This window comes from Narcine bancroftii, chromosome 8 (assembly GCF_036971445.1).
Source record: "Narcine bancroftii isolate sNarBan1 chromosome 8, sNarBan1.hap1, whole genome shotgun sequence".
In the NCBI taxonomy this organism is placed as follows: domain Eukaryota; kingdom Metazoa; phylum Chordata; class Chondrichthyes; order Torpediniformes; family Narcinidae; genus Narcine; species Narcine bancroftii.
The window spans coordinates 103,697,614-103,711,022 of record NC_091476.1 but is presented as its reverse complement, the minus strand read 5'-3'; the positions used below and the strand labels follow the sequence as shown (position 1 = coordinate 103,711,022).

The window sequence follows — 13,409 nt, the reverse complement described above, 5'->3', positions numbered from 1 at the left end:
ATGAAATAATGGTTTCTTTATTTCCTGAGGAAGTCCGTTTCACGGACCATGCTGCCAGCCTGGCTGACGTCCCCAGGGCCGGTCCTGCTCTGGAAGCACATGAGGAGCCACAAGTCTGACCCACTGGTCAAAAGGGTCCACCTCTTCCACGCCAACCCCCAATATGTCTATGTGGCATACCCTGATGGGCACGAGGACATGGTCTCTGTTAGGGACTTGGTGCCCCTCAGGGGTTCCTGACACCATTACCAACCGATCACCCCATACTCCCTTCACCTATCATCCTATGCATGTTACCTCAGCCCCAATGGATAGCATGCCAGACTCAATCGCCATGCATCCACCAAGCCAACACCGATGACTACTTACAAGCATCTCAGACTGTCCACGACCCGATAGCTGTGGCACAGCTGGTACTAAGACAGTTGCAGCGGCAGACCAGGCCATCCAAAAGATTTAATTTGTGATAACACCTAATGCACTTCACCCCACCAGATTCTTTAAAAGCAAGCGGTGAATGTGGTAAACCACTGTACCTATATTTAACTGGCTGACTGTATCTGTGGCTCCTCCCACAGGGCCCTCCCCAGTTCAGGACCGTTGACCAGCATGCTAATAAAAGCCTGTCAGTTTTACATAACTTCTAGTTTTTGGGAGTTATTGATGCTGCATCAATGGGTTTGTTTCATTTTGGTTTGATTGTTTTGATTTTAGATGGACTGTCTATAAATATGTGATGAACGATAAGAAATTCTCTCTGCAAATCTTTCAAAATGGATTGATTTCAGAAAAAACATCTGAAGAATTTAACAAAATAGCAAGAGAATTCTTTGGTGATGTGGGTCATGCATTGCTAATTAAAGATCAGCAGAGAGCAAGATGCCAGTGTTCTTTGCAAGAGTCACATTCCACCAGCTGAGAATTTCTGACACACCTTCTTTACATTGCAGCTGCAGTAAATAAATCAAAGGCTGTACTATTTATGGCTGAAAGCTTGAAAACTATGACAATGGGGAATGAGGAGGGAGTTACAAAGGTGCTTGATCAATAAGCTGATGAGATGAAACAGAATACACTGGCTGAGCTGGAGAAGAGAGCAGGCCATTGAGAACATTCTCGATGACCAGCACCAGACACTAGAATGGGACATCATAAATAACGAGTGAGCGAACAGCTTTCTGATGGTTTGCAAAACAGCTTATCTGATGCACAGGCTAGACCTGCAGGTCAATTGGGTTTACTTTTGAAGAGCTAAATGACACTGCATTTTATATGCATCCCAACTACAGTATGTATAATGACATGGGTGACATTGTATCAATGAACATAGCACTAAACTCAAACATAAGCATGCCAACAGTTTGCCCCTTTCCACCTCATTCAATTGTTTTTCACTGTCATTATGAATCTTTAATAAGTTTGAAAAGTCTAAAAGGTAGGAAGTGAATCGTATCCAAACAGAGCAAAGCAAATTGCAACAAATCACCAATTGGTTGTAGTGCTGTTCTGCAAGGCGTGAAACCAACCTGGTAATCTGACATTGCCCTTCACCTCCAACATCCAGGGGCCTTCATCCTAATATCCACTGCTTTGCTACATATTAGTTTGGGGCTTTAATGGATAATCTGTGAAATCCCCTAGACTTGGAGGCAATACCCCAAGATCCCTCTGTTCCTCTGCAATTTCCTCCCCTTAACTGCATGTCCTATTCAGCCCAACTCCTCCATGCTAACCAAGACTAGTCCCATTTGCCTGCATTTGGCCCATATTCTTCTGAACCCTTCCTACCTGGAATGAGTTATTTTTGCAACCAGACTGCCAAAGAATATGGACATGACACCAAATATTTCCAGCACACTGTAAATAGCAGATTATTGGAAATTGGGATGCTGCTTATGCACCCCTGTTTCTAAATTACTACATTTTAAGACAAAAGTAAAACACTGCAGGTTCTGAAAATCTGAAACAAAATCAGAAAATGTTGGAAAACTCAGCAGATCAGGCTGGATACTACTCTGTTTTTCTCTCTCCACAGATGATCCTGATATGATTATTCTATTTCTATTCACAGATAATCAGGTTTTGCAAAACACATGCAATGATACATAACGGGAGAAAACAACTGGGCCCACTGTATCCGGTAAAGATGGCTCATTGATTTTTTAAACACTCTCAATATTCTGCATTGTTTTTCCCTTCGGGTATTCACCCAAATTTCTTGAATTTTTCTTTTTTATCTGCTTCACTGACCTTTCATAGAACCAAGAGCGGAAGAGCACATGGACAGACCCACTGATCCATTCTATCTGTGCTGAACATGATGTCAAATTAAACTAATCCCATCTAATTGCACATGGTCTGTACCCCCTCCATCTCCTGAGTGTTCATGTGCCTGTATAAATTGCTCTTAAATTTACCTACTATACCTGTTTCCACTACCTACCCGCAGTTCATAAATTGACTTTAAGCTTCCCCCCCCCCACCAACCCCTCTCATCTTCAAGCTCTCTGCTACTTAATATTTCCACCTTGAGGAAAAGACTCTAGCTCTCTACCTCATCTGCACCTCTCATAATTTCACATGTTTGCCAGGCAATGAATTCCAAATTAGAATTACTAAGGAGAAAGGTTTCCTCATGTCACTCGATGCAATTTTTAAAAAAAATTGCCGACATTGGAAATCTGAAATAAAAGCAGAAATGCTGGAAGAATTCAACAAGTCAGGTAGCACCTGACAGTTCATATTTCCAAAGATGCTGTCTGACCTGCTTTCCATGCAGTTTTTAAAATCTTTATGTTAACTCTGGTTCTTTTGACAATGGTCTTAAATCTACATTATTCACCATTCAGCAAACCTTTTGCCTTGATTTCTCTGATTTACATTGCAAAAGAAATCTTTCCCGGCCTCCTTTGCTCAACAAAGATCCTGTGTCTGAGTGAATTGAAATTGCTTGGAAAGAATAAACCTGTGTGATATAACTCATTCTTACCAGTAGTAGAAGGTCCTGTTGTGGAAACCAACAATGAGCCTGCAAAGTAGAAGAGAGGCATCAGGAGAAAGCACAATGAACAGAAATATTTCCTGCTCCCCATTACAATAGGCGCTTTCAAGGTGCCTTGTAAAATGGGGTTAAGTGGGCAACTTGCCCAGAGAGCATCCCACTCACACGGCAGCTTGAAAGGATCCGACCCAGTCAGCGGGATCCAAAATCAACCGGGTCTGTGCCCTACCTCGGAGGTAGTCAAGGAACCCAGTTAAACTTACCTAGGTCTTGTCTACCGGCAGCTTGAAAACTATATGGTTGACCTGATTATTCTGGTGACGTCAGCGCTTGCACGTCTGCATCACTGGGCAGCATGTTGGGTCCAAGTTCAAATGTAGGGGAAGAACTTAGCAGTGCAGGACAGGAAAGGGGATATTATAATATGGTTTAAACATGCTTCCCAGGAAGAGTAAAGTTAAAATCTTTTACTTCATTTCATCTGGTGAGTGCGTGACGTGTCACTCACCACTTCATCACGGGGGTGGGATCCCCCTTAAATTGCTGGGTTGGCAATTTAATGAGACGATCACTCTGCAGGTTAAAAGGTTATGGGAGCACCTTTGACCCATTAAATGCACCTGGGTCCTAGGAGAGCTACCCAAGTGCAGCAGTTTAAAAGCACCTATTGCTCACCTTTGGGTGAGTTTGGTTGTTGGGTAAGATGCCTCTATGTCTCTTGATGAGTGTTGCCCAGGTTTACACAGGTTTACACAACTGTGTAAAGAAGGCAAAGCAGAGTGACATTGCCCATGGAAATGAATCTTATCATGGGGTAGAATGTTAAAGAGACAATGATTGGTACAGATAGTGTAGGGCAGCATGGTTAGCTTAGGGCAGTTAGATTAATACTAATACAGTGGCCAGGATTCAAATCTGGCACTGTTAGGAGTTTGTACATTTTCTCCATGTCAGCATGGTTTCCATGTAACCATATAACAGTTTACAGCACGGGAACAGGCCATATGGGTCCTACGAGTCCGCGGCGTTTCACTTGAACAACTTCACTAGCTCCCCCCTCTCACTCTCCGCCATAACCCTCCAACCCCCTCATATCCATGTACAAATCCAACCTTCTCTTAAATGACAGAAAGGACCCTGCCGCAACTATCTCCTCTGGAAGATCATTCCATTCTGCCATCACTCTCTGAGAGAAGAAGCATCCTCTAACATTTTTTCTAAAGTTTTGTCCCCTTATCCTTAACTTATGCCCTCTTTTCCAACCTCCCCTGCCCTCAGGAGAAAGAGTCTACTCACATCTAGTTTATCTATTTCCTTCATAATTTTTAAAAACCTCTATCAAATCCCCTCTCAACCGTCTACATTCCAATGAATAAAGTTCCAGTCTCCTTAATCTTTCTCCGTACTTTAGATGTTGTAAGCCAAGCAGCATCCTTGTAAATCTTCTCTGCACCCTCTCCGCCTTATCTATATCTTTCCTACAATTTGGAGACCAGAACTGAACACAATACTCCAAACCTGGCCTCACCAATGCCTTAAACAGTCGTAGCATCACTTCCCAGCTCCTGTACTCTACACTATGATTTATGAAGGCCAGCATACAATATGCCTTCTTAACCATCTTGTCTACATGGGAATCCACCTTCAAGGAACTCTGTACCATAACCTCAAGATCCCTCTGTTCCTCTGCATTCCGCAATTTCCTCCCCTTAACTGCATGTCCTATTCTGGTTATTTTTTTTCCAAAATTCAGCATCTCTCACTTGTCTACATTAAATTCCATCTGCCATCTTTCAACCCACTTTTCCAAACAAACCAAATCCTTCTGTAATCCAAGAAAACCACTGCATATTTGCTTACCCAGTTAACCATCCCCTCCTCCAAATCTTTATATAAATGATAAACAACAGGGGACCCAGTACCGAACCCTGAGGCACATGGCTCAACACAGGTTTCCATCCTGACAGACAGTTGTCCACCACGGCTCTCTGATGCCTATCTTTCAGCCACCTCTGAACCCGTCTCACTATCTCTCTGTTAATCCCTAGTGACTGAACCTTCCTTACTAACCTTACATCTGGAACCTTATCAAAAGCCTTACTAAAATCCAATTAGATCACGTCAACTGCCCTACCTTCATCCACTTTTCTTGTCACCTCTTCAAAAAACTCAACTAGATTTGTTAAACATGACTTTCCCTTCACAAACTCATGCTGGGTGCCCCTGATCAATCCCTGCCTATCCAGATATTTGTACATACTATCTTTAAGAATACCCTCCATAATTTTTCCCACCACCGAAGTCAAACTTACTGACTGATAATTACTTGGCCTGCACCTTGTGCCTTTTTTAAATAATGGAACTACATGTGCAATCCTCCAATCCTGTGGCACCACACCCTCCTCCAGTGATCATTGAAAAATCACTGTCAGAGCCGCTGCTATTTGCTTCCTGACCTTCCCTTAATATCCTGGGAAAAATCCCATCAGGACCAGGAGACATCCACCTTTATTGACCCTAGAAGCTCCAAAACCCTCTCATTACTAATCCCTATCCTTTCCATAACAAAGCCATTTGCCTCACTAATCTCACATAGTCCAATGTTCCTTTCCCTCATGAATACAGACGAGAAAAAATCGTTCAATATCTCCCCCATCTCATACGGTTCCTCATATAGTCCACCATTTCCATTTTCCAGTGGAGCCACTCTATCCTTAACCCTCCTTTTACTATTTGACTTGACTTTGGCTTGGCTTCGCGGACGAAGATTTATGGAGGGGTAATGTCCACGTCAGCTGCAAGCTTGTTTATGGCTGACAAGTCCGATGCGGGACAGGCAGACACGGTTGCAGCGGTTGCAAGGGAAAATTGGTTGGTTGGGGTTGGGTGTTGGGTTTTTCCTCCTTTGTCTTTCGTCAGTGAGGTGTAAAATCTCTTAGGATTCACTTTAACCTTATTAGCTATGGACACCTCATACCTTTTTGCCTTTCTAATTTCCCTCTTAATGTTCTTTCTGCAATCTAAGTAACAATCATACATCTCATCAATCTTTTGTTTCTTAGATTTAGCCCTTCAAAATGTATGAGGGTTGTAGATCAATTAGGTGTAATTGGGCGGCATGGGCTTGTGGACCTGAAGGGCCTGTACCATGCTATATGTCTAAATTTAAATTTAAAGGAAAGGAAGAGTAAAACTGCATGGGGTACTTTTGGGAGGAAGCCTTAATTTGGTGCCAGCTCTTCATGCTACAGTGGAACCCTGATTTAATGTGCCCCAATTTAATGTGAATTTGGATATAATTCCATGAGTGATTGGACCCCTTAAGGTCTATATTCCATTCTTTGAGATAGGACATAAAGCAAGCCCATTTTAAAAGATGCAGTACTAGGGATGGCCACCCTGTGGCATGGCAGATGTTTAGAAGTGGCACGTCTAAATGACTAAGTTCAGTTATGTTTATCTTGATTGAGAATTCACCACATGGATGGGGATGGGGGTGGCAGTGGTATTTGCTGCCATGAACAGGTGTGGGGGTGGTGTGTGCTTCTGCGAACAGGGGTGGGGAGGGAGATGGTGCATGCTGCTGCGATCAATGTGCGAATACATTGTACACAGTAGTGAAACCCCGATTTAGCACAACCCCACTTTTTTTTGCGATCTGATTTTTTTGGACCCAAACCATCACATTATAGTGGGGTTCCACTGTACTACTAAACAGCATATTCTCTGATCCGCACCTCTTTCCAAAGTGACACTGTGGGCCTTGCTGCCAAGCGCGTTGGTACCATTGCACGTCAATTTCAGCTCCTCCACAGTGAGTGGTAGAATCAACTCACTGACAACATAATTCTTTTGGTGATGATACTTTAATGTCTATGCAAAGAGAAACAAAGTTACAATCTTTTGATAAAAACCAATCTGAGTAATTGTGGCAGATTCGATGGGCTGAACAGCCTATTTCTGCTCCCATGTCCTATGGTCTCAAAGAAAAAAATTCAGCGCCCAATATTTAAATTTGCTCCTCAAAGCACGTATATCGTCAATACCCATGATTCAAAGTTAGTTTGACCATGAGAAGGTGGAGGGGAAGAGACATGGCAGAATCATACGTGGATGGAAGACAGTAAACATGACCTCTCCACTTCAGAAAAAAAAAGTTAAAATAAAACAGGGCCACAAAAACTATTGCTTGACATTAAAAGGAGGAAAATTATTGAATTAATTTTAAGGAAATGGCTTCTGGCCAGGTAGAAAATTATGATTTAACAGAATTAAGAAGCGTATGTTAAAAAAAAAATCGTGGTTGACTAATCAATTGTGAATTTACAGAGATGTAACTTGCAAGATATATTTGAATTTTCAAAAAGGCATTCAAAAAGTGCCACACAATTAGTTTTGATGAAGCACCAAACCATTATTAATGTCATTGGAAACAAACCTCCCACTTTCATCTAATCTGTCCCACTTGTGTCCAAACTACAGCAATGTAGTTGGCTCCTTACTACCCTGTGAAATGACTTGGTTGCACATAATTGCTGTGTTAAAACCTGAAAAGAATAAAACTAGAGAGCACCAGGCTCCAGACTCAGTGAAGGCCCTCCCAACCCTGGGAATGAGGCCTTCAAAAACTTTTAGGCATTGGTATCCAAATCGGGAGAGTTGTTGACATAGTTATCCGCTCGGAAACATACTTTATAGACTACATACGAGAGTCCGCTATCATAATCCTTTGGCAAATCCAGTTCCACTGGCAGGAGAGAGGAGATGGCACTGTAGTATGGAACTTCTTCCTGACTACAAGCTGTTGTCCTCTCACATCTGAAGAATCCGTACTCCTCCATGTTAAACAAGATTGGAAGGAGCACTGAATGTACTCTGGGTGGGGGACTTAATTTCCATCACCAAGAATGGATTGATAACACTACCCCTGATTGTCCTTGCACTTCTCCCTCTGTCAAATTGCTGGAAGTGACCCCTACACAGCCATTATGAAGGCAAATCAGGTGCATCATCTTCAGAAAATAGGTTGAGAAACACAATCCAGTTAATTATTATCCTGCCAGTCGATTCTCAATTAAATGATATGAAAGTTTATTGTCATCTGCAGAAGTACTCTGTATAGATGCACTGAAATTCTTGCTTGCTGCAGCCGGATATGTACGCAAGGTGTACTAACCATGCGAGCATTAAATTAAATGACCGCAAAGTACCAAGAGACAAATGAAGATAATAAATAATGTAGTGGTTAGCACAATGCTGTTAGAGTGTCAGTGACCTGGGTTTGAATCTGGCACTATCTCTGTAAGGAGCTTGTACATTCTCCCTGAGTCTGCATTGGTTTCCTCCAGGTGCTCTGGTTTCCTCCCACCCCTCAAAATGTATAGAGGTTTGTAGGTGTAATTGGGCAGCATGGGCTTGTGGGCTGGAAAAGGCGTATTACTGTAAAACTGAAAAGTATAGGTAATAAATATTCACAATTGAAGTTAGTGCAACAAAAATGTGACGCTTCAATAGTAGTTTATGGTGAGGGTAGTGTGGGGAGGGTCGAGAGCATGATAGTTATTGGAAATAAACTGCTCTTAACCCTGAAGGTGCTGGACTTCTGTCCCACCACCCAGAAGATATACAATGTGAGCCACCACCTCGGGTTCTTTTCTATCATTTCTGAGACCTAAGCAGTATCTAGATGGAAAGGATTCAGGGGCTGAGGTATCCCTATGCCACAAAACGTCTTAAGATAAACCTTTGTAATTAAACACAAATTGCTTCCCATTGAACTTTGGCTGTGCCCATTCAATATGTATATCTGAAATGTGAACACTGGGAGGCTTGCTCATGCTTTGACTGGTATTTATTCAGTTTTTTTTAACCTCATCTGCAAGCTGACTTGATCACTGTTTACGTACCGGTTCCTTTTCTCCATTACATGCAACCTTTGGCATTGGATAACCTTTGAACACACATGTTAGGTTCACATGGGGTCCATTGTTATGGAAGGTCTCCATGGCGCAGTTTACTTGAGGTGGTCCTGCAGGAAGAAATACTCAAGTGTTCACTCCCTGGACAGCATCCAGCCATTTATTAATCAAGTCTTTCATGCGCTTGGTGTATCCAGCGCCTCTCGGCATCTGAGCCGTTCTACACAGAAAGGGGATGGTAGGATTTGGACCAGTGTTATTCAACCTAGTCCTCATCTCTAATCACTCTCATTCCTTTTCAAGCAGGAAACCGGACTATAATTCGAAGAGCTATGAGACGCATCAGAGTGCTAAACCAACAGAAGATCGCAGGAAGTGGCATGGACTTTATCAGAGCCAAATAGAATGTACAGTAAAATTCCTGGTATCCAGCACCTATGGGGATTAGTAGATGCTGGATAAGTGTATTTTCTGGTTGCTTGAGACTTATTCTTGCAATGCCTAATACACCTGTATTAAGAATAAACAGTTTTAAAGACCAAAATTCTATACTGCACTTGCACTGAACAAACTTAACTTGCATGAATATATAAGCTTTAAAGCATTTTACTTTATTTTCAATCACATTCTTTGAATACATTTAACCGTCTCTGCATCTGCAGGTCCCTCCCCCCTCCAAAAAGCAGCCCGAAAAACGAACAATAACGTTATAGAAAATTATCCCCCTCTTCCTTCCCCCAGGTTTACAGATAAAGTCTCTAACTGGGACAACTCTTACTATGCAGGGATAAGGAGACACTTTAAAGAGTCACCCCAATGGCGAGCGGCATTGACCAGCTGTTTCACACAAACTTTATTCAAACAATTGCTATGAGCAAAGCATGACCTGGCTGAATATTTACTCCCTTCATACTCAGTACTAACATTAACTTTTACAATTTAAAAATTTTTTTTAGCTTATCATTTTATTCTTATTTATTTTAACTTTCAAAATTTATTTTCCTCAATTTTTTCTCTGGTTGCTTGAATTCCAGATATCAGGGGCTTTACTGTATTGGATGTGTGCATGGAACTTTAGGTTCCTACAGCACAGAAACGGTTAGCAGGAATAGGGCAGTAGTGGTTAGCGCAACACTGTTACAGCACCATCAATCGGAATACTGCACTGCCTGTAAGGAGTTTGTACGCTCTTCCTGTGTCTGCGAGGGTTTACCCTGGGGGCTGCGATTTTCTCCCACCGTTCAAAATGTTCCAGGGGTTGTAGATCATTTGGATGTAATTGGGCAGCATGGGCTCATGGGTCGAAAGGGCCTGTTACCATGCTGTATGTCTAAATTTTTAAAAATTTAAACAGGCCCTTCAGCTTAGGCCCATGCTGCCCATTGTACCTGAAAACACTAATCTCATTTATTACGTTTGGCTTGTAGCCTTGGCAATTCAATTACTCATCCAGATTTTTTTTTAAATGTCACAAGAAGATCTGCTTTTCTGCCTCCTTGGGCAGCATACTCCAGACCAAGCAGTTGCTGTGTGATAAAATCCACTTCAATTCCCCTCTAAACCCTCCACCTTGACACTGTCGAACATGCCAGGGAGGATCTTACGGAGGACTTGCTCATACCTTTGACCACAATGCTGATGGTTTTTTGCCGGCTCATGTTTTTAACACTTGGCATTGTAACTTTACAGCTGTAGTTTCCAGCATCATTATATGTAACTACTGGCAGGTGGAGTACATTTCTAGAACTGACAATTGTTTTCTGAAAAGAGATGGATAATAAATGGAAAATTATTGCAAGGTTATAACTTTAAATATTTCAGGTTTGCAATATATTATGACTATAACAAATGGTATTAAACCATATTACATCTACTGGATGATGGTCTATATTCTAGGAATTAAAGGAGACTTCAGGTGTTTTTATGGAGGAGCGTCACTTCAAGGCCAGCTCCATCGGCAGAGAAAAAAGTGCACTTAGCCTTTTATAGAGAAAGCCAAAAAGTTTGCTGCTGCGTCGCTTATATGAGAGCGGCATCTCGTTGCGTCCTCCGAAGCCGATGAAGTCAGGGCGACTGGTGCCATACCGCCACTCGTCAACATGATGGCATACAGACGCGGCGAGCAATGGTTCCAGCTGTGTGTGTGTGTGTGTGTGTGTGTGTGTGTGTGTGTGTGTGTGTGTGTGTGTGTGTGTGTGTGTGTGTGTGTGTGTGTGGGTGGGGGGGGGTTATGGGTAATGAAGACGGTCATCAATCCTTCTTCTGCCCAGCACTGCAGATTCAGCGTCTTGGAGCAGGATTTATGGAGGGAGGTTCAGTGATGTGAGGGCAGAATAATATCCACCTTTACAGTCACAATTTTTTATCTATAACAGGGCCTCTTGATAGTGTAATTTCACTGGTGTTAGATGATAGGAAAGCTCCCTGGATTAAAAGATTTAAAAGTACAGTATCACATTATTTAGGGGAGTAGAGAAGGAAATTGTCTACTGGTCTGTCTGACATCAATATGAAGAAAATTGTTGCAATGTATTATTATAAGCAATTAAAAAATATATGATGTGAAGAATAAAGTCAAATTTAAGACAGACAAATTGCCTTTGGCAAATGTGTTGAGAAAGGTTTCAGCTTCATTCAGCTGGTTGAATAAAGTGGAAGTGAATTTACAGAAGGGTTTTGGATAAGCTGCATGAAAGAATTACCTATATAAAATTTGGGCTACTGGAATTGGCCATTCTTTTAAAATGTTTCGAGGGATGAATATTAGGTAGAAATCAAAGATTAATTTTCAGGATGGCAGTCCTTAATTAGTGTGGCTGACACGTGTGAGCTCACCTTTTTTTTTGTGCATCCACGAGAAAAAAGGGAGTGACAGTGACTCTCCCACCTCACGACACCACCTCTCTGTACCATAGACTTTCACCCCCTTTGCTCTCACGCTCTGCTCTCTGACCTCCTCCCACCTTCCCATAAACTCACTTCAGCCCTTGTGCTCCTCTGCTCACATCTCCTGCTCCTGACTCGGCCTCCACCCTAGCCCCATAACACTGGCCTACACCTTTCCAACAAAGCAGCTCTAGATTTTATAATTTAATCATGGAGTTAACTGCTCTCTACATTGTGATATCAAGTGTTCAAAGAGACAAGAATTAGTACTGACATACAAATGGCTCTGTGTTTTGCAAAATTAAAATGAACTCTGAACACTCTTTTCCACATCCTTTTAGTCCTGCTCGTACCTTATGCTTTGTCCAGGCCGCCTTTGTCGGTTGTGATGCCCCTGCTTCACAAGATATGCTTACATTTTTGTCACCCACTGTGAGAATGTGAGGAGCTTTTGGTTTCAACACGATTGGATCCAGATCTGTTTGAAAAAGCACAAGATGTTCTACCATCACTTTTTTTCTGGATTAACTGCGGTGTCCCATAATTTACAGGTGAGAGAAGAATCTCGTTTTGTTATGAAATCACGCCTGCGTGGCTCAGAGGAATGTAGAGTTAAAAAGAGTCAAAAGTCACCGATGCAATCATTGATTGAGTCAGCTTATCCCAGCCAATCAAGTGGCTTCTCCAGTACTGAAAAGTATCATGTAAATTATCTCCTTCTTTGTTGTGGTGAAGGGACCTGGACTTGAAATATGAACTCTGTCTGCTTGTAAGATGCTGTCTGGCCTAGTTCTTTATTTCCCCTGCTAAGGCTGGCGCGGTTGGCGTACTTGTTAGAACAATGCCTTTACAGCGCCAGTGATCGGGACCGGGCTAGTGTTCAAATCCCTTGCTGTAAGGAATTTGTACATTCTCCCCTTATCTGCATGGGTTTTCTCCCACCGTTCAAAACATGCCGGGGTGTAGGTTAATGGGATGTAATTTGGATGGTACAGACTCGTCGGCCGAAATGGCCTGTTACCGTGCTTTATGTCTAATTTTTTTTTAATATAAAAATGCTGTCTGGTCTGCTCAGTGTTTCCCGTTGCTAAGATGCTGTTTGGCCAGATCTGTGTTTCCAACATCATTTATTTTTATTCCAAATACATGGACACTTATTTTCAAACCCTGACTCTGATTAACATTAGATCTCATGACAAATATAGGGCTTAGTTTGTTTGTTCTGGACCATGCCTCACAAAAACCCACCAGCACAACTCCTCAGTTAGATTCCACTTGGACAAAGTTGGTACAGCTGCATTAGGGGAACAGGATTATAGTCAAGAGTTTTTGTAAGACAAAAGAACAAGAGAGAAAATTATATACCTACAATTGACTGTTACCGTCACGTTGTTATATATTTGGTCTAATAGCAGGTCAAGATCCAGGACTCTGCAGCCATATACACCACTGTCACTCCGAGTCACTCCATTAATCACTGCTGTGTTCCCTTGGCTGTCAATGTCCTCAATCACTCCATCCTGTTTATCAGAAGGGAAGCAGAATTCATTCTATATGATTAACTTCAGAATGTCTACCGCTCATTTTAGTTCGAATGGTGCCTA

General features: G+C 42.1%; 1 protein-coding gene across 3 annotated transcripts in view; it reads right to left on the bottom strand.

The window, feature by feature from the left end:
- LOC138741105 (cell surface glycoprotein MUC18-like) overlaps positions 1–13,409 on the bottom strand; it is a 144,764-nt gene that overhangs the window by 20,018 nt on the left and 111,337 nt on the right. For all 3 annotated transcript variants that reach the window (XM_069894668.1, XM_069894667.1, XM_069894669.1), the window contains exons 8-13: positions 13,175–13,325; positions 12,159–12,283; positions 10,541–10,679; positions 8,908–9,029; positions 6,739–6,874; positions 2,990–3,028 (exon numbers count right to left, since the gene is read on the bottom strand). In XM_069894668.1, coding sequence (XP_069750769.1) covers positions 2,990–3,028; positions 6,739–6,874; positions 8,908–9,029; positions 10,541–10,679; positions 12,159–12,283; positions 13,175–13,325 — 712 coding nt within the window. The remainder of the gene's footprint in view (positions 1–2,989; positions 3,029–6,738; positions 6,875–8,907; positions 9,030–10,540; positions 10,680–12,158; positions 12,284–13,174; positions 13,326–13,409) is intronic.